This window comes from Lactuca sativa, chromosome 1 (genome assembly GCF_002870075.4).
Source record: "Lactuca sativa cultivar Salinas chromosome 1, Lsat_Salinas_v11, whole genome shotgun sequence".
Lineage (NCBI taxonomy): Eukaryota > Viridiplantae > Streptophyta > Magnoliopsida > Asterales > Asteraceae > Lactuca > Lactuca sativa.
In genome coordinates, this window is record NC_056623.2 from 130351009 (window position 1) to 130373933 (window position 22925).

General features: G+C 36.8%; 1 protein-coding gene and 1 pseudogene across 1 annotated transcript; both read left to right on the plus strand.

Moving 5' to 3' along the window:
* The first annotated feature begins 225 nt into the window (after positions 1 to 225).
* Positions 226 to 20922, plus strand: LOC128127853 (uncharacterized mitochondrial protein AtMg00820-like). Its single transcript, XM_052766565.1, has 2 exons — positions 226 to 552; positions 20899 to 20922. The coding sequence occupies exons 1-2, from the start codon at positions 226 to 228 to the stop codon at positions 20920 to 20922; spliced, it is 351 nt and encodes a 116-aa protein (XP_052622525.1).
* Positions 20923 to 21615: 693 nt separating this feature from the next.
* On the plus strand, positions 21616 to 22599 carry LOC111906911 (E3 ubiquitin-protein ligase CCNB1IP1 homolog; annotated as a pseudogene).
* Positions 22600 to 22925: the final 326 nt, after the last annotated feature.

Below are 22925 nucleotides of genomic sequence, written 5' to 3' on the forward strand. Positions count from 1 at the left end.
TGATTCTACAGGATGTTCTCAAATCCATGGGGAACTACCCTCTCCAACTGCAGAGTCTTCTGATATTGAAGACATTCCTCTACCGCAGCTGCTGATCATCTGATACCTCATCTACACGTATGGACGAAGGACTACCCACCAGGTTAAATTATTGGCAACCCATCCGCAGGTATCCAGACTCGATCATCCAAGGACTTATCTGATCATTGTCACTATGCAGTGTTTATGTCCTCGGTTGAGCCTAGAACTATCAAAGAAGCATTATTAGAACCTGATTGGATATCCGCAATGCAAGAAGAACTGGAACAATTCAAAAGGAACAAGGTATGGCAACTCGTTCCGATACCGCAAGGCCATACCATTGTTGGTACAAGATGGGCGTGCAAGAATAAGTTAGATGAATCTGGTGCGGTCATCAGAAACAAGGCAAGGCTAGTTGCAAAGGGCTACAATCAACTTGAAGGTGATGACTGTGATGAAACGTATGCTCCGGTGACACGAATGGAAGCTATCCGAATCTTCATATCATACGCAGCCCACAAAAACGTCAAGGTACACCAAATTGTGACATCCCCAAAATCACGGCCAGAAAAGACCGGTTTCATTTATGCTTTTTAAAATAATTTCAGAGTAAATCCTTTTGATTTGAAGGAGTTGCGGAATTTGTTCTCAAAAACAAAACATGATAAATAGACTTTTATCAAAACATTTCATGAAAAAATATAATTTAATTTCATAATAAAAAACTGGGATGTCACGTTCCGATACAGACCATAAAGCGTAAACGATAACATTACAAGTCATTCAACAAATATATACATATACAGACTTGTAAACAAAAACAACTTGATGATTATCCATCTTATGCCCTCACGACACTTCCTGTAATACAAAGAAACTTATTGGGTCAGGCTTGGGTGCCTGGTGAGCATATAGGGTTTTGCAACCCACAATAAATAATTAAATTAATTTTCATCAACCAACAATAACCCAATTCCCCATTCCCGTTATTCTCACTTTATGTCCCTAAAACAACTAACACAAGGGACCTAGTCTTAGAATATTTCATCTGGACGACAACACATGCATTCGGGGGTTTCCCGGCAATATATGTCAAATAAGGCAACCATGAGGGGGATGGAGTATAGAGAATGAACACCCAAGTTCATTAACACCTACAGGTGGCGAGCCTGCTAGTGTTCCACAAGACTGTCTAGAAAAGTCTGTGGTCGTCATCCAAACTCCGCTAGATGACTGAATAAAAATAACATCAAGGCCTCTCATCTGTTTATTACACACCAACTATCTACCCATGTTCTACCCAACATACTAGTAGATAAAAATATACATTTTTGTACATAGTTTAAAACATATATAACATGCTTTAATCAATACATATTCCACATAACAGATGAGGCACACACATATAACACGTATTTCATAGAGAATAAATCAGATGTATGAGATAGAAGAGAGTAAATATACATTCACACATATAACAACAAAATATATACACATAGCACGTATTTTATATAAAATACTTCATAATAATGTGTTGGAAGAAGGTAACTACACACTCACTTGATCAGAAGATGATCGAACAGCACTACGACTTGCAGAAGTAGTATACTTCAATAGATCTGGAAGATCTTCACCAAAATCAGACTCCTTGTAGGCAGAGCTTCGGCTCGGGAGTAACGCTCTTCAAGATCCTTGGGGCTTTGGATCTTGCTTCAAGGCTCGGGAATGATACCGGGGCTTCAGGATATGATTGGCACGCAAATCGAGGTAAAGAACTAGAGAGAAGAAAGGGTTTGAACAAGAGAAAATGGCTGATCTCAGTTTCTATTTATAAGTTGGGAGGTCTGGGATTATGCTGGGCGTAATTTCAATTTACACTGGGCGTAATTTGACATCACTGCATGCGTCAATTGGTGGCACTCGAGTATTGGTCAGGCAACTTGCATCCTTCTGAGTACGCTGGGCGTACTCAAATTACGCTCGACGTAATTTGACTCGTCAAACTTCTAAATTGCGCAACTTTCGCGTACGAGCTCCGTTTTCGACGTTCATTATATCCATGTGTAGGTGAGACCATACTCTACAACTTTCATTTAGACTCCATCGGATAATTTTGAATTTATTTTTATAATTTATTTTTAGTAGGCCCGGACAGGAAAACTTTGTTATAAAATCATAACTTCTTCGTCCGACGTCCGATTTCGCCTAACTTTTCATCGTTTTGCTACTAACAACGAGATTTTCAATTCTTGTTTAGATTGTTTCGGCTAAAAACCGCTCGGTCTTAAATCGAGTATTCGGGCTGCATACTGCTATGTCAAAACTTAGAAAAATCATAACTTTCTAATACGAAGTCAGATTTGGGCGTTCTTTTTATGCACGCTCTCAGTTTAACGAACTCTACAACGTTCGTTTAGATTACTAAGGCTAGATATTGCTCTATCTTAAATTCATATTTTACGTCTTTCGGCGTCGTGCCGGTTCTGTCGCGAAACTTCGACAGGTCATAACTTCTTCGTTATAACTCGGATTTTGGCATTCGTTATATCTCTGGAATCCTTGTTTTGACCACTACAACTTTATGTAAAGATATCAGGCTTATCTCATACTTTAATTTTGACGCTTATTTTATTCTAAATTCATTAAATTATAATAATTAAGAAAGTAAACACATAATTCACAAATAATACATTAATATTATTTCAAATTGGATTACAAAGGTTAACCTAGACTATTACATCAAGAATAATGCCTAGCCTGGAAACGTGGGCGTTACAATTCTCTCCCCATTAGGATGATTCCGTCCCCGGAATCACACATCAGCAAACAAATGTGGATAGCGACTCAACATTTCACTCTCCGTTTCCCAAGTGAGATTTGGCCCATTCGAATGTTTCCAACGGACAAGCACTAATTCGAACATCTTGCGTCGAAGCTTCTTAGTCTTTCGGTCAACAATTGTCTCTATTTCTTCAATTAACCTCTTGCTTTCATCAATTCTAAATTCAGAAATTGGAATTATATCAGGAACTTCTCCTATGAACTTCCTCAAATAACACACATGGAAAGTGTTATGAATACCACTCAGTTCTTCTGGTAGTTCTCGCTTGTAAGCTTGGTTCCCAATCCTCTGAAGAACTTTAAACGGTCTAATAAACCTCGGACTTAACTTTCCCCTTTTACCAAACCTTATAAGTCCCTTCCACGGCGAGACTTTAAGTAAAACCGAATCTCCATCTTCAAAAGTCATCGGTCTTCGCTTCTTGTCAGCATAGCTCTTTTGACGATCCTGAGCTGCTAACATTCTTCTCTAATTATTTTCAACTTTTTAGCGATTTGATGGACCATCTCGGGACCCATAAACTGCTTTTCCCCAGCCTCAAGCCAACACGCCGGTGTACGACACTTTTGTCCGTACAGCGCTTGATAAGGTGCCATCTTTGTGCACGAGTGGAAACTATTATTGTAGGAAAATTCTACCAAAGGAAAATGTTCATCCCAGGTACCTAGGAATTACAGGGTACATGCTCTCAGCATATCTTCAAGTGTTTGTATTGTTCTTTCACTCTGACCATCAGTCTGCGGATGGTAAGCTGTACTTAAGCACAACTTGGTACCCATCTCCTCTTCTAGAATTTTCCAAAACCTTGAGGTGAAACGGCTGTCATGATCCGATAAAATCGTTAACGGAACACCGTGAAGCCTCACAATTTCCTTCACGTAAGAATTCGTAAGCTTTTCCATAGACCATTTCTCATGCGCACTCTTAGTGAATCGATCAATGACCACCCAAATCATGTCGTGACCACTTTTTGTTCTGGGTAGGTTAGTGACAAAATCCATCGCAATGTCTTCCCATTTACCTATAGGCACAGGAAAAGGTTCTAAACCCCAATATGGTTTCTGATGTTGTGTCTTGACTCTCGCACAAGTCATACACTCAGCCACATACTTTGCAACATCAAGCTTCATCGTCGGCCACCAGTAGTAGGGTTTCAGGTCCCTATACATTTTAGTGCTACCAGGATGAATTGAGTACATGGTCTTGTGAGGTTCTTCCATCAGAAGATCTCTTATCCCTCCGGACTTAGGTACCCAAATCCGACCTTGGAACACCTTCATTCCATGATTGTTTGTATCAATCACCAACGTTTTGCCCAAATGTTCCTTCTTTCGGTCATTCTTTTCAGAAGCTTCTTCTTGGGCTTTCTTTATACTCTCCACAATTGTCGAGACAACTTCTATTCTCAATGCTCTTGGTCTTTTCCTCTCAACATTGGCTTTCCGACTGAGAGCATCAGCAACAACATTAGCTTTACCGTGGTGGTAAAGTATCTCATAGTCGTAGTCCTTTAGTAACTCTAGTTAGCGTCGTTGCGTCATATTTAACTCTTTCTGATTAAAGAGATATTGGAGACTCTTATGATCAGTGAAAAGTCTGCACTTTGTGCCATAGAGGTAATTCCTCCATATTTTTAGAGTGAAAACTACCAATGCCACTCCAAATCATGAGTCGGGTAATTCTTTTCATGCTCCTTCAGTTGTCGAGACGCATATGCTATCACCTTTTCTCTTTGGGTCAAAACACAACCCAATCCAACCCCAGAGGCATCGCTATAAACAACAAAGTCTTCAACTCCATCCGGTAGAGATAAAATCGGTGCCTCGCATAGCTTCTTCTTTAGCTTCTCGAATGCTTCTTTATGCTTATCACTCCAAGCATAAGTAGCTCCTTTGTGGGTCAAATCTGTCAATGGACTAGCGATCGAAGAAAAGCCTTGGATAAACCTTCGGTAATATCTGGCTAATCATAAAAAGCTTCGGATCTCCATGGGACTTTTCGGCTGTTCCCACCTCATTATAGCTTCATTCTTTGCTGGATCAACCATTATACCTTCTTGGTTGACCACGTGACCCAAGAATTGGACTTCTCAAATCAAAAAATCACAGGTGGAGAACTTCACATACAACTTCTCCTTCTTCAAGACTTCCAACACTTCTCGCAAGTGTTTGCCATGCTCCTCTTGGCTTTTTGAGTAAATCTGAATGTCATTTATGAACACTATCACAAATTTATCTAGGAACGGATTACAAACCCTATTCATCAAATCCATGAACGCCGTTGTTGCATTTGTTAGTCCGAACGACATAACCAAGAACTCGTAGTGTCCATATCGCGTTCTGAATGCAGTCTTCTCTATATCCTGCTCTCTCACCTTCAGCTGATGATATCCTGACCTTAGGTCGATCTTTGAAAAATAACTTGAACCTTGTAGTTGATCGAATAGGTCATCAATCCTTGGCGACGGAAATCTATTCTTTATTGTTGCCTTGTTGAGCTCTCTATAATCGATACACATTCTCATACTTCCATCTTTCTTCTTCACGAATAACACCGGAGCTCCCCAGGGTGATGAACTAGGTCTAATGAAACCCTTGTCCAATAACTCCTGAAGTTGCATCATCAGCTCCTTCATCTCCGTCGATGCTATTCGTTAAGGTGCTTTTGCAATCGACGTTGTTCCTGGCAACAAGTCAATACGGAATTCCATTTGTCGATCAGGCAGTAATCCAGGAAGATCTTCGGGAAATACTTCCGGACAATCACACACAACGGGAATATTCTGCATCATCTTCTTTTCCTTCTTAGCATCGATCGTGAATGCTAAATATGATGTGCACCCCTTGGTCAAACACTTCCTGGCTTTCATTAGGTAAATGATTCTAGAATTTACTCTGCGCTTATTTCCATACACCATAAACGATTCCTTTCCAGGCGGGTTCACTTTCACTATTTTCTTCTTGTTGGATTAATGTCTAAGTCCATAACTATAATTGCTAATACTTGACCCGACCCGGCATGGTCCATTTGGGTTGCATGGCATCATGCACTTGAAACAAGCTTTCCTAAATGAAGATGATGTCCCTTGTAAATCATACTTCATTCACCTCCTCCAATTATTCTCCCCAACCCACAAGTTCTTGAAAAGTTTAAGGTCACTCAAGCCCTATTGGCAAGGCAAGGTCTAGGTGTGTTCACATCTTGGAGATGTAGTCACATATTGACAAGCCGGGAGAGTTGGGTGTCAAAGTCTTGAGAAAGTTGGTGGTTCAATCACTTTCTAAGTCACATAGTGAGTTCCTTTGGGACACCTATGAAACAGACTATGACAAGGCCCTTAATGATCTTATCTATTTGTTAAGATCAAATTCCTTAAAACTTGATGGACAATGACAATAGTGACATAGGAAATCCCGGAAAGCATTCTCTTCCCAATGGAAAGGGATCGGCCATAGTCAACTCGGTTGACCAAATGGTAAAGAGAAAAGCTAAGTCTGTGATAGTCCCGTGTACCATTATCAAAGGGTCCATATGTTTATATTGCCAAAGAAAGGGGCATTGGTTGCGAAGCTGCCAAATTTACCTAAGGATGTTAAAGTCAATAAGTTTGACTCTACTTCAGCTAAAGTCCACTATCTAACTCTGTTAAGTTTCTATTTTGAGATTCTTGATACATGATGTGACTAGGTCACATGGTGATGTTTTAAGAATCAAAGAAAAGTGAAGAAACTTAAAGAAAGAATATGATGAATCTGATCATGTAGATGGATTTCTATCGCATAGTTTGAAGATCGGATTCTTGAGCTAATTCTTAGGAGTTATGAGATATTGCTTAGGAATAGATAACAACAAGTTTTTCATATGGATTGTAAGGATAAGTTTTTCCGCAATGTTTTAAAATAAAAGAAAATTTTTGATTTTAGTTATTTTAAAATATCCTTACAATGGCATTTGAGGAAAAATTGTTGCTTATATGATTCCATTAATAGCAAGAGTGGAAATATGAAACTGATTCTTTCATTTGTGCTAATGTCTAAATTTACCAAATAAGGAAAGATTCTCATCACCCAAGTTTCAATTGGACCGGAAGTTGGAATCATGCAAGTTGTATAGCATGATGAATGAGAACTTTCAAGTATTAGAAAATTAAGACTAATTACTCGGTCACATGGATGTGTGAGTCAAGTAAAGGACCAAGGGATCGATTACACATTCTTGTGAACTGATTTAGTCCACCACAAAAGATTGATAAGACTATTTGTCATAGTTTACTAAAGCTCAGTAAATCTGGTTATACTTACAAGATTAAGTGTAATTCTGAGACATTGGAAAAGGTTTCAATGTAAGGCAGAGCGAATAAGAAGAATCAACTTAGGCAGAAGGATAAAAGTTTCTCAAATCTGAAAAGATGGGAGAGTACTTTAGTATCAGTTTTTATGGTCATCTTAATGTACTTTAGTATCCTCTAAGTGCTTTCTTATAGCTAAGAAGAGGAGCTATGAATTGGTGAAGTGGCTAAATCAAGAAGATGAGTCATACTTCGTTCCAATACAAGTCTTAGAGTCATACTCCACGATTGTAATTTGAGTGACATGTCTTAAAGAAGGTTTAAAAAAACACTTGTCAAATGTAAGAGTAAAAGTTTTATACTCTTGTACATTTGAAATTGGTAAGTTGTGATGTTTTGGATAAAACAAAGACCAACTTAGGCCAATCGTGTGAAGTGTTTGTCTTGATAAGAATCCACACTATCTCTTGGATGTTTGACAAGGGAGTCTTATAGGTCAAGAGGATAGTGGGAGTCTTAAAGGTCTTGAAAGTCTCAAGAACTAATCAACAATAAAACCTAAAGTTCTTCTCTAGCACACAATTTGAGGTTTATAACCTATCGTGTTGACATATTCTGTGCCCATTCCAGTTAAAGTTGGCTTTGCATATGAGTTCTTAGAGTTCTCAATGTGTTGCACAACAACTTGGAAGCAATGGCAGGCCCGTGAGATGCCAGGTGGCAAGAAGTTAAGATTGAGTTCAGTCTATATGAGTTTGGATTTGTCATTATCCTTGCCTTATGACTATGGTTTTGACAATTCACATGGATAAGAACACATACACCATTAAATCTAAGTGTCATAAGGTTTCTCTTCGATTCATGAAAATGATGGTGAGGAAACACTTTCACTAAGTAGATGTTAGCTAGATAGCAATTGTGATATTTGCATTCTCAAAGTCGTTAGTGGAGCGTGTGTGGTTTACCGGCACACTAACCTGGACTTGTGAGAAGTGGCAAAAAGGTCTAACCATTATGATTACGGCATCCCTCTTCATAATTGTTTAGACACACAAGTGTGCTATCTAAGGGAAGGTGTATGATTTTGATAAAGTCTTATCAAAACAATCTAGTATCAGAAATCTAAACTTTGGTAAGAAAGTCAATGAAGTATTGATTTCTAGAAGTCCAGCAGATTTCTGAGTACTTGTCAAAGCTAGTGGAAGCATAAGTGTTATGCTAATAATCATCATGTTAGTGGGAGCATGATAATTATGATAAGTATTGCAAGCTAGCAATGTTAATTATAGAAAACAAAAGGTTTCAATTGGGAAAAGTTGTTTTGCTATAATTAAGGGAGAGGAAACTATACTTCATCTCAAATCTATAAGCTTAGATCATGAGGTTTTAATCATTTAGTCAAGGATATATATATGAATTTCATGTTGGAATGGCTCAACATAAGGAAATTCTGTATATGGGTCCACTATTTGCGTTCTTAAATTCGATTATGATTACGGCATCCCTTTTCATAATCTGAATTATGAGAACTTGGCAAATAGAAATGGAAATGTTATAGCAAAAGACTGGTTTAGTCTTTATGTGAGACATCATGAATCGTGTCCCATATGCTTCGGATATAGGATCGATTACATGTGCTATATTCATCCTTTCTAAAATTTTCCAAATGCCTGGGGCATTAAGAAGGGAAAAGGTTTAGAACTGGATATGACTAAAAGGATTAAGAAATTTTCGAGGACAATGTAAGGTTTACCAAAGATTGGTTGCTCAAGGATAGTTGGAAGTATAGTGATAATTCTGGAAGAACCATATTGACATAATCTGGAAGGAGACAACTCTTGTTCAGAAGTGATTGTCAAAATGGAATCTGGAAATGTTTGAAAGTTAGAAGTTTTCAATCTGTGTAAGATTAAGGAAACTTAATGCAAGAAGGATGTTTCCCAAGGAGCTGATCTCCTTTGGAATACTCTGTAATGATTGTTGTCAAGTCTTTCTGATTTTTTTGTGCATAATCATTACAAGAAGATCAATGCATATATGTTTAGAATCTAACAGATTTCAGTAAATGGCATGAATTTGGAATTCTTGTATTTGCAGTAAGGATTTGGAAGTGTGAAAAGAGAATCATTGAAGTTATGTTCAATGGATCTAGTTCACAAAGTAAAGATCATAGACAAACATAGTATGCATACTTGGTGTATGGCATGACTAGTGTTTAGAAAACATAGTGTACATGCTTGGAGCATGGGACAACTATTGTTTTAAATTCAAGAATAAAGTTGATAGCTAAAACAGTATACAATGAATAATGTGTAATCATATGGTGATAAATAAAAGGTGTTTTATTTATGTTCATAGGTTTTGATACCATATTGGATTCAATTATTATTGTGTTTCAATTTGCATGTTTTGACTTCCCGAATAAACTAGGTTATTCTTCTGGAAAGACTAAGTTTTTCAAACTATCCACAGTCTGTCATATGTTGGAAGTAGATATGAATTAAGACTGTCATGGGTTGGCTTGTAGAGGTCTAAGGTGTTGGACAAAGGGCTACAACACTCATGAGTGCTCATAAGTTCTGAGTATTGGATTCAACCCGCGCTCATTGGAATCACTTCATGGATTTTATCACGAGTGATCATGAGACGATAATATCTTATATTCTTCAAACCTAGAGATATGAGTTGTTACTATGAGTTGATAGTACATTGATTGCACAAAAACGCATTTGGTAACTCGGTGCTATAAAACGTGCCTTTGTGTATGATTCAAAAAGTAGTAGAACAAGCAATATGAGTCGAAGTTTATCCATTCCTTTTACCTTCGGGATAAAAGCGATATCTGTGGCCCCTCGATGATTTGATGATGACAAATGGAAGTGCTCGGCCGGGCCAGGACTGATTTGATTTGTTCAATTAGTCAGTCGTCATAAATCGGAAATCGGGAAAAAACAAATGGACAGAGAGAATGATTATAATCCATGTCTCAGTCCATATGATATCTAAAATGGAGGAATATATGATCCCTTATCTAATGGACAAGTCATTGACAAAGGTCAGAGTTCATCTACAAGGTCAGAGTTCGACAGAAGCTTTTGAGAGCTACGATTGCCACTTGGTTCCTGAAGTCATACACAATAATAGTTTTAGACTTATCCAAGTGGGAGACTATTGGATTAATGTCTAAGTCCATAACTATAATTGGTAAGACTTGACCCGACCCGGCATGGTCCATTTGGGTTGCATGGCATCATGCACTTGCATAGACTTTAATGAGAGAAATAAGACACTTATGGTTATTAATATATTATAAGTTCTAGTATATTAATAATAAGAATAATAAGATTATTTAATTAGTATTGATCAAGAATTAATCTAGGATTAATTAAGTGATCAAAAGAAGACTAATTAAATATATGGGTTGATTGTGTAAATCATCCATACTTGTATAGTGGGCTAATGCTCCATGGATAATCAAGTTGGTCTAAAACCCATAGGATGGTCCATGGATGCTCCATGGTGTATTTGTGCCCATGGATCATGAAAATGAAAGGCCATGTCAATTAGGGTTTACATGGCGTAACCCTAACTATATAAGCATCTTATTCTTGACCAAAATCGGCCACTAGTGTGTGAAGTAAAAGGGCTAGCCGATTTCATGAAGTGTAGAATTCTCTCAAGTTATTCTAAGTGTTTAGGTGAATTGTGATTCCATTTGAGGCTTCCACACTATTGGGGCTAGGCACTCAAGCTTCATGAAGACTTTCTACATCAAAGAGGTATGTATTCTATCATGTTACACTCATTGTTTTTGTATGCGAGATTAGGATAATACCTTGGATGTTCTTATTTGAATGTATAATAGAGAAAACATAGATCCAAGGTATTTAGGGTTGCATGTACACTTTGGAGTGTTAGAATGCTCAAAACCCAACACTTCTTGCATAAAATCTCGGAATCATTGGCGCTAAGCCAATCCATTCTCAAAACGATGTCGAAACCATTAAGTTCGATAGGCAATAATTCCTCGTGAAACTTATTCCCATTAAGGTCGATTAAGATGTTTTTCATACGATGGCTAACAGGTACAAACTTGCCACTAGCAACTTCGACTAATAAAGCATTATCAAGTCTATCAACAGGCAAAGCTAGTTTTCCACCAAACTCATGCGAAATAAAGGAGTAGCTGGCTCCAGAATCAAAAAAAATTTGAGCAGGTAGTTCGTTAACAAGAAAGGTACTTGAAGCGACATCAGCTTCATCTTTCGCAGCCTCAAGTGTCATCTGGAAGGCTTTCGCCTTCGGCTTCGGTGGAATGTTGGGCTTCACTGCCTCCTTCTTCTTCGGACAGTCTTTCAAAATGTGCCCCTCTTCATTACAACCAAAACACATCCTTTTGTTGGACGGACACTCATTGGCAAAATGTCCAATTTTTCCACACTTGTAGAAGGTTACTTCCTCACTACATTTTCCAAAATGCTTTTTCTTGCACTTCTCACACCATTTGCTTCGCCTCCTTTTCCTCCAAACTTTTTCGAATCAGACATCGAAAATTTTCTTTTCTTGTTGGAACCTGAAGTTCCTTCAAATTTTCTATTTTTGCCAACTTCAACCTTATCGGCGGTTCTTCCCTTGATCATGTTTTCAACAGACTTGGCACCCCAAATAGCTGCCTCTAGAGTAGGTGCCTGATTCACTGACACCACATACTCCCATGGAAGTCCTTTTGCATATCGGTCAACCTTTGTCAGCTCATCTGGAACGATGCGCAAAGAAAACTCCATCTTATCGGTGAAAGCGTTTGTGTATTCATCAACTGACATGCTGCCCTTGGTCAATGTTAGAAACTTGTTCTCCAACTTCAACAGATTTTGAGCCGAGCAGAACTTACGCTTGAACTGCACCAAGAACTCTGCCCATGTCAATTGCAGTGGCTCATTAAGGCTTAAACTCTTCCCTAGAGTGTTCCACAAATGAACGGCTCCACCTCAGAACTGACGCACTGCATAGATAGTCTGTAACTTGCCTCTGCAGCCACAAGTCATGAAGGCTAACTCCATCTCGGAGATCCAATCCATCACTCCGATCGGGTCCTCCTTTCCAGTGAAGGTCGATGGTTTGTAAGTTAGAAAGTCCTTGTACTTGCATCCCATTCCATCATTCCTTCCATCATGGTTGTTTTGCCTAACTATCAGTGGGTTGGCTTGACCAACAGATCCACTGAAGTTTCCACCTTCTGAGTGCCCTTCATTTAATTCGAGCTCTTCCACTTGAATTGACAGTTCTTCACGATTATGTTGAAGCAACCACCTAGTCTCCTCCATTTGACGATCCAACATTGCTTGAATCATCATTTGTACACCAGCCATTGTAATTGGCTCAGGTGCTGCAGCTACAACAGGTATTTGTTCAATCACTGGTGGTTGATTCCTGTTTTCATCAGCATTTCCAACTCCACTTCTTGTTCTCACCATTTTTGATCTACACACCGAATAAGGTGAAATTAGATCCTCATTCACGATAGATATTCAAATCATCCTTATCACTGCGAAATGTTTACATGCTAGTTCTAATATCGTAGACGTACACTTAGAATCCTACACACATAAGGTTTCCCAGATCCGGTCGGAAACAGACCATAGATCCGAACAAATAATATCATATATGGAAAACATATAACATTTAGCACATAAAAGCATTTTAAGCAATTTTCCTAAAATAAACTAGTGCTCGTGTCTAAAATATCACAGACACACATCTAAAAATTTCACCTAGCATTTTAAGTTTAAGTCTAGAAATCCTTCAAATTCCTAGTTCGCTTAAACTAATGCTCTGATACCAACTGTGATATCCCCAAAATCACGGCCAAAAAAGACCGGTTTCATTTATGCTTTTTAAAATAATTTCAGAGTAAATCCTTTTGATTTGAAAGAGTTGCGCAATTTGTTCCCAAAAACAAAACATGATAAAATAGATTTTTATCAAAACGTTTCATGAAGAAATATAATTTCATTTCATAATCAAAAACCAGGATGTCATGTTCCGATACAGACCATAAAGCATAAATGATAACATTACATGTGACAACCCGATCTTTCAACTCTATCTAATGACCTAAAAAGTAAAGTATTGTAACCACTTTTGTGATAATGAAATTAACTTCGAAAATAAAATGTTCAAAAAGTTTCTATTTAATTACCTACTTTGTTTGATGTCATTAAACCATGATCGTACATAAAAAGAACGCCCAAATCCGACTTCGTATATTGAAGTTATGATTTTTCCAAGTTCGGCTTAGCGACAGACAGCTAGAAACTCGAATCGGAGATCGAGCGACTTTCGGTCGGAATAACCTAAACAAGAATCGAAGGTCTCAACAATGGTATTTCAACGGTAAAAAGTCTGGCAAAAAGAGACGTCAGATAAAGAAGTTATAAATTTCTGACGAAATTTTCTTAACATGACCTTTTAAAAATAAATAATAAAAATAATTTCGAAATTTGCCGACGGAATCTAAATGAAAGTTGTAGAGCATAGTCTCACCTACGCGTGGATATAAAGAATGTCGAAAACGGAGTTCATATGAAGAAGATATCAATTTTAGAAATTTATTAAATAAATAAAATATAAATTTTATTATTTAACCTTGGTATTATCTGAAGGCGAGTCATCAGATAGGGCCAAGTTACGCCCAGCGTAAGCTCGTACGCCCAACGTACTCAAGGCCTAGGCCTCGGATCGTCCACGTCTCGCCCTATGCGAAGCTACGCCCCGTCCCATCCGAACTCCAAGGCAGTTGAGGATTCGGTCATGTATGACGCACGCGTACGCCCAGCGTAGCCGTGTAAGCCCAGCGTACCGAGGCGGTTCGCACCCCCTCTAAAAGGGATGCGAGGGTTCCGAAGAAAAGCACCATTCTCTCTCATTTCTCTTGTGTTGTTGCCTCGTTTTCCATGCCTGTGCTAACCCGAAGCCCCGGTCACTTTGCTCAAGTCCCGAAGGTCGTTTGTACTCCTGAGATTCCCGAGAATCCCGAGAAAATCCGTTTTCCCGAGAAGAAATTCCGCCCGGTTTTCATCTCGCCTTTCTTCGATCCTTCAAGTGAGTTCATACCCCTAAATTAACCCTTTTAAATATTCTATAAATTTTTTGATATGCTTTCAAGGGGGGAATACAAGTAAAACACACGATTATTATCGTGTTTATATAAAGTTTTATTATACACTTTTATTCAACAGAATCATATGTGATTTATAAACTTTATAGGGAACTTTCGTATGTAAAATATATCACGACAACATTATATCTTTTGAAATGAAAAATGTTGTTATATATGTATAAATTAAACACTCTACTTAGATTGCATGTATATGTGTCCAACTTAGACACTATAAAAATCTATACTTTCATAACAAGTGATTGATTTTCTAGGGATTTCTAAACAAACGAGACACACTTTTAGAAAGCTATAATAAGTATAGTTTTACGTGAACATTACTAACTTTTACATACTAGAAACATGATTTTCAAGAAGTCACTTTCACATACAAGAACAAACGAACATTTTAACACGTAAATCTGTTTTTATACTAAGTTTTGTGAGACATCAACTTCACGTACGTTCGAGTACACATTTCAAGTCCTGTATTATATACCAGAATCCCTTGGAGGGGGGCATGGTGTTTGTGTATATATCTATACGGGCTTGACAACCTCGCACCCTGACTATTAGCTACAGTCCACCATTTGGGGTGACAAACGTCAGAACATTCCAATGCTTGAAGAACGTTGTGTATAGGCAAATCCGAGTCAATAGCATGGTTATAAAACTCACATGGGGTATTAAAAATACATTGATTTACGAGGTTTTTCAAACATATTGGAGACTTTATACGTACATACATTTCCTAGAAACAAACATTGGTCTTGATAGAAGGCTACATTTAGGCTAGTAGAAAATATGGGATTTTCTAGGAACAAACAAACAAAAATAAAACGTTTCATTTCATACAAACATTGTCATTTAATACTTATGAAATTCACCAGCTTAAATGCTGGTCTACTCTTTCAAAACTACTTGTATGTCCCAGGGATACAGTAATTACAGGTAACAAACAGCTTTTGAAGAAGGGACGCTGCATCGTTAGTTTAAATTCATATTTTGGCATCATATTGTAATTGGTTTTGAACATGTACTTTTTAAGAATGTAAACTTTCAATTATATATATGATGGTTGTATTGCTTTCTTTACTATGTATTCATTTGTTATGCTACCACATGAAGTCATCTGCCCCTGAACGTTTCCGTTGCTCCGGTTTGGGGGTGTGACATTATGTCATACCCCAAAACCGGAACGCCGGAAACGTTCGGGGGTGGAGGACGCCATGTCAAGTATCATGATATATGTATATTGTAAGCAAGTAATGAACAACCATTTCATTTAGAAAGAAAGTGTTTAAAATGTATGTGTTCACAAAACATAGAAGTCATAAACAAATAACAAAACAAGACTTGAAGCTATAATGCTCCATCTTCTAAAGTCCCAGCACGAGCACCTGTCTAATAGTCTCCTGAGAATACAAGTTATTTGAAAGAGTTGATCAGCAATTAAGCTGGTGAGTTCATAAGATATTATTGATGTGAGTAAGCTGTAAAAATGTGGTTTAAAATGTATGTGTAAAGTACTGTAAGCTGTAAGGTGTTGTTTTGTAAAGTTTCCCTGTTCCTCTAGAAAATCATATATTTCCTACTTAAAATGGGAGTTGAGTACAATGACACTACAAGACTTTCTATTTGTAATAAGTGGGTACAAGTTATATATACTTGGAGTAAACAAACAATCGATTATGCGCATCTGCCCTCAACCTACAACCCGACGGGGTATTGTAAGTAAGGCGGATAGCACATATTCCATTGGTTATTAGATCGTTGTCATATATAACCTTGGGGTATTCACTTGTTACTCATGGAGTTATTTGTAATTGTTCCTTTATGTCTAATGGAGAGTTCCTATTAAGAAAACCTATATTTCTTATAATAAAATATTGACTATGGTGATTACTTTTATAATAGCTTTGTTTATATTGCTATATATAATTTGGTATCGGGTAGATAATAGAAAGGGTGACCTCGGTGTAAACCCACATCCAACGGGAACAGGACATATAACGAAGAACACACATCCTATTAGCTATCGGATATTAGTCTTATATATAAACATGGTGTATAAACTAAGGTATTATAGAGTTAACTCACTTAAAGTCTTTAAAACTGTACTGGCTTAATAAAATGGATTAAGCCCTTAACTGGGAAATCGCTAGTTTTGTATATCAAAAGTACTGACTTTGAAACGAAAGTTTTGTACTAGAAAAACTGTGCATTGACTCTGTGTCCTATGACCTGATCCATACCTGGTACCCTTATGATCACTTAATGTATCCTAATCATAAATATATATATAGATTCGGGTAGATAATAGATTGGGTGACCTCGGTGTAAATCTACATCCAACGGGAACAATACGTACAGCGAAGAACACACATCCTATTAGCTGTCGGCATCTACTTAACATATATGTATCCTATACTGTATACAATACAGAATCTTAAGGCTAGCATCATGGTCCTAACTTTTAAAAGTAGCCTTCTACCAAGACTCGATTGTTTTGAAAGCAGTCTTCTACCAAGACCATATTGTTTTGAAAGCAGTCTTCTACCAAGACTCTATTGTTATGAAAGCAGTCTTCTACCAAGACTCTACTGTTCCTTTATCAACTGTAAAGTACATTCTCCCTAGTTTATAACCTATCTCGAATAGAGAATAGGTTAACCTTCAAGTGTTACTGACACTTTACGAAATTAATGGGAGAAATGAGTACCCTGATGTCGTTTATAATGACATATAGAGGTACTATCAACCTAAAAACATATGTGTGTTTTATTACGGTCATAATGTGAAAGCTAGAACCCCTACTAACCCGCTCTCATGTATGGAGATTGAGGGAACCAAACGCGACCCGAGCAAATCCATGCAAGCCATGTAACTCACATTAAAGTTAGATCCCGTCTACGTGTTGTCATGCTATAGCAAATTAACTTTTTAGTTATGTTCTGTTCTGTTCTGTTCCATTCTGTTCTGTTTTGATATTGACTCTTTGTGTGTTTCATTGTACTAGAAGTACTGAATAGCATTCTCCTAAACTATACCTATAATAGTGTACTAATGCTCTAACTGGACTGTTATTGAAAAGGCTCATTTATCTACAAAGTTATGCTCATACTTTAACAATGGAGTTTTGTATAACTATAAAGTAATATAACCTTTAGAAGAGTTTTGAAATGTTTTAACAACTTATAAATAACATAAGTAACGTTTTGAAAGAATGTTTAACAACAAATAATTACACAATTATCATTGTGTTCAAATTGTATTCCCCCCCTTAAAACAATTAAAATAGTTAAAAGATTCATTACGGGGTATGAACTCACCTGATGTGGGTGATTCAAACGGGTATGCGCGTACGGATGAGAAGTTCCACGAATGAAGTTCCAAGACACAATAATTCCTAAATGATATTTAAGGACACATAATGACATGAATATAGTTTTTATAAACAACTATATGAAAGGAAACACCTTCCGAGACTAGGAAACACCTTAACCAAGTGTTGGAATCACATGTGATTCAACCTAGGAGGGTATAAAGGCACTTATATGAGTTTACTACCATGAGTTCACGGCCCAAGGGAGTTTACAGCCGTAAACTCATGGTTACTCATGGGTTAATGCCAGTTTGAAGTCTAGGGAATTATTTAGGGAGATTAGCTTTAGCCTAGGGTGAGAAATACCACCTTCTTTGGAGTTTTTGAGGTGTTAATGGCCCAAATGAGTTTACTACCGTAAACTCATGGCCAAATATGTTTATGAGGGTCCTAAAGGTCATAAACATGCATTCTAAATTCATGCCTAAGCCCTTGGAAGTGTTTGTGGCATCAAAACACCTCTAATTTGAGTTTACGGCCCATGGACCATTTGGTCATGTGTTTGCGGCCGTAAACACTTATGGGAGATGATATTTTGATTGTTTTGGGTCCTAAACACATCTAGGTAAGTTCTATGCTTGTCTCTTGGGTTATCGAAGGCATTTAGGGCATTTTGGCACCCTATAATGGAGTTCACGGCCCAAGAACTTCCTTGGCCGTGAACTCACTTTTGGTCCTTGATTTTAATTGCTTTTGATACCTAAACATGTCATGGTTTGTCCCATGTTTGGTTTCCAAGGTCTAGGGCTCATTGGGCACACTTTGGCCCTTGAAAAGGAGTTTACTCCCCAAGGTGTTCTTGGGCGGTAAACTCACAGATCTTGGTGTCTTCCTCTGATTTCTAGTGTATTAAGCATATATAAAGCTTTAAAACAACACTAGATGGAAGTACTCACTTTCTGGAACAAAAGTCTGAAGATCCTTGAGAGAGAATTTGGCTTTTCTCTAGTTGGAATTGTAACTAATGAATAATTTGGTTTAGAATTCTATATATAGTCCTGGGATTTTTGGCAGAAAATATTTTATTCCCGGAAAGAACTCTAATATCATAGAGTTTTGGAATAACAGAGTTGCACAAGACCCAAGTGCAACCTCTCTCCTGATATCTCCTTAAGTGTAAATCCTGAGTTGCTCAAACTTATCCCAAAAGTTTGAAAGTTAGCAGAAACAGACTTAGCTTCTATTGAAGTGGAAATTTTTGGGTTGTCACACATTACAAGTCATTCAACAAATATATACATATACAGACTTGTAAACAAAACAATTTGTTGATTATCCATCTTATGCCCTCGCGCCACTTGCTGTAATACAAAGAAACTGAGTGAGTCAGGGTTGGGAGCCTGGTGAGCATATAGGGTTTTCAACCCACAATAAATAATTAAATTAATTTTCATCAACCAACATTAGCCCAATTACCCATTCCCGTTATTCTCACTTTATATCCCTAAAACAACTAACACAATGTACCTAGTCTTAGAATATTTCATTGGGGCGACAACACATGCATTTGGGGGTTTCTCGACAATATATGTCAATTAAGGCAACCATGGGGGGATGGAGTACAGCGAATGTACACCCAAGTTCATTAACACCTACAGGTGGCGAGCCTGCTAGTGTTCCACAAGACTGTCTAGAAAAGTTCGTGGTCGTCATCTAAACTCCGCTAGATGACTGAATCCAAACAACATCGAGGCCTCTCATCTGTTTATTACACACCAACTATCTACCCATGTTCTATCCAACATATTAGTAGATAAAAATATATATTTTTATACATAGTTTAAAACCTGTATAGCGTGCTTTAATCAATACATATTCCACATAACAGATGAGGCACACACACATAACACATATTTCATAGAGAATAAATTAGATCTATGAGATAGAAGAGAGTGAATATAGATTCACACATATAACAACAAAATATATACAAATAACACATATTTTATATAAAATACTTCATAATAATGTGTTGGAAGAAGGTAACTACACACTCACTTGATCAGAAGATGATCGGACAACACTACGACTTGCAGAAGTAGTATACTTCGATAGATCTGGAAGGTCTTCACCAAAATCGGACTCCTCGCAGGCAGAGCTTCGGCTCGGGAATAATACTCTTTGGGATCCTTGGGGTTTCGGATCTTGCTTCAAGGCTCGGGAATGATACCGGGGCTTCAGGATATGTTTGGAACGCAAATCGAGGCAAAAACTAGATAGAAGAAAGGGTTTGAACAAGAGAAAATGGCTGATCTCGGTTTCTATTTATAAGCTGGGGGGTCTGGGACTACGTTGAGCATAATTTCAATTTACTTTGGGCGTTCTCAATACGCTGGGCATAACTTGGTTATGCTGGGCGTACTTTGACGTCACTGCATGCGTTAATTGGTGGCACTCGAGTATTGTTCAGGCAACTTGCATACTTCTGAGTACGCTGGGCGTACTCAAATTACGCTCGGCGTAATTTGACTCGTCAAACTTCTAAATTGCGTAACTTTCGCATACGATTTCCGTTTCCGACGTTCTTTATATCCACGCGTAAGTGAGAGCATACTCTACAACTTTCATTTAGACTCCATCGGCTAATTTCGAGTTTATTTTTATTATTTATTTTTAGTAGGCCCGGATAGGAAAACTTCCTTATAAATTCATAACTTCTTTGTCTGACGTCCGTCCTCGCCTAACTTTTCATCGTTTCGCTACTAACAACGAGATCTTCGATTCTCGTTTAGATTGTTTCGGCTAAAAACTGCTTGGTCTCAAATCAAGTATTCGGACTGCATACTACTAATTCGAATATGAAATAACAATTATTAATTAATGGAAAATAACTTAAAATATTTTGGCTCTCAACTTTTACAAGAAGAATAACATAAAATAATATTTAAAATCGTAATTTCCTTAATAATACTTTATTGTGTTATATATACTTTATTACTTACTCATAATATATACTTAAATCTGATTATTGATTATGTTTTGTCTGCTTAGCACTTTGCAGCTTGCGAAGAAGTTGGAGTTTTAGTTATCATTCGGTTGCGACTCATACATCTGTTAAATCACCCAACAACTAATATAGTTGTCATCATATAATATATGAAATTGGATAGCTTAAAAACAATAAAAACTGAAAATATAACTACTGGCGGTTGTGATTCTTATCATAAGATCTATTCACACGGTTTCTTTTTTGTTTTTATTTTCAGGTTATAGATGCTTGTGCTAAATGAAAGTTGGGTCGTTTTATAAATCACAGCTGTCAACCAAATTGTCACACTGAAAAGGTTAACTTTATGAAATTCCTACTCTCATAAACTAGTTTTAGGTTAAATTTGGTAGATCATTCAGGTTAATTTCGAATTTGAAGGTCTAAGGTTTGACCTAACAAGTCTCAACTTATCGATTCTTCTACAATGACATTTGAAAAGTAATTTCACAGGGATGCACCTTGTGGTTTTGTAATCTGATCATGGAAATTTGTGTAGTGTTTGCTAGTTTGGTGTAGTCACTAAACCACTGGCTCATACAGGTCAAGCTAATGTATATATCTTGGGTTTGAGGTGAATTTATTTAGGTTTTAAAGGATGCACATTTCTAACCACACCCTATCTTCTGTTAATGATGCCCTCTCTTGTCACTATATACATCATATCTGTTCCAGATTCTTATTCTTATAAGTTTTATAAAAACATGAATACTGCTTTCACTGTCATAGGCTCAATAGTACACATTTTTTGACTTCTTTACCATATATATATATATATATATATATATATATATATATATATATATATATATATTCAGTATTTGTAGTTGGATTAATTTCAAGAGATCAAAATGAAAATGCCAATATTCATACGATATCAAAAGCTTTTATGGACTAAGGAAAATCTAATCCTCTGAAGATCATCATATACACTACAATGAGGTGTAACACATGCCAGAGGGAGCTGGAAGGAAGAGCTATTTCAACCACATGTGGCCATCTCTTGTGTATCCTAAACTTATAATCTTATAGACTGTTGTCAATTACACTTTTTTCAAGCAATGAATGACATGATACACAACTTATTTTCCTTAATGAGATTCAAAGGCCACGAAGATGTCAGTAACATACTAAGCAACGATGCATATTGCCCTATTTACGATCAATTACTTTCGAAAAGGTACATTCTAGTTTTCTACTTCCTCTATGTATTATCCATATAATTCTATTTCACCTTTTAGTTTATTTCAAACTTAATATGTGTTTTTGCTTTCAGTCTAATGAAACCTGTAGATATCAACCCAAATGATGAGTGGGTAAATGTCAGAAAGCACATCTAGAAGAGTTTTCTTTTAAGATATATACTTAAGTATAATGTTGCAATATCCATATTGATTTACATTAATTACTTTTACATTTCAGTATTCATATATCTTAACTTCCTTCACATGTTGCATTGCAGATGGCTATGGTTGGCATATCTCCACAAATATTTATCCTATTAACTTGAATTGTCTGGTCATATGGTAATTATACATATTAATGTATTATGTATGTGATCCATATATATATATATATATATATATATATATATATATATATATATATATATCTTTATCATTCCTTGACACAATTAAAGTAATGAAGAGTGCATATATAAGTGTCATGTTATTGGGAAATAGGAAGTAGAAATGTAATTCAAAATGAACAGGATAGTAGCTCAGTGTAAACAAAAAACGAAACAATGCAAGAAAAGTTCACAGAAAAAATGGAGTTGTTGCACACTACATATCATAGAATGGGCAAAAGGTGTCAAATGAGGGAACAAGAAATTCAAAACTTATCCAAAGATAAACAAGAACTCCAAGAAAAATTATCTGAGAAAACTAGGTCATCATCCCCTTGTCCACTTGTCCCTTGAATTTGCAAATAGTAAAATTAATGTTTACGTACTCGACTTCAATTATTTATGTAAGTAACATATTTTTTGGTTATTGTAACGCCCGGGTTTTCAGGGCTAACATTTTTGTCAATGTAATAGTCTAGGTCAACTATTGTAACTCTTTTTGAAGTAATAAATATAAAATATTTGAGTATTATGTGAATTATGTGTGTTTATGTGTTTATTATTTAATTATAAATGTATAATTAATAAAGAATAAAAATGAGCGTCAAAATTAAAGTGTGAGATAATCCTGATATCTCTACATAAAGTTGTAGAATACGTCTCAAGGTTTCCGTACATAT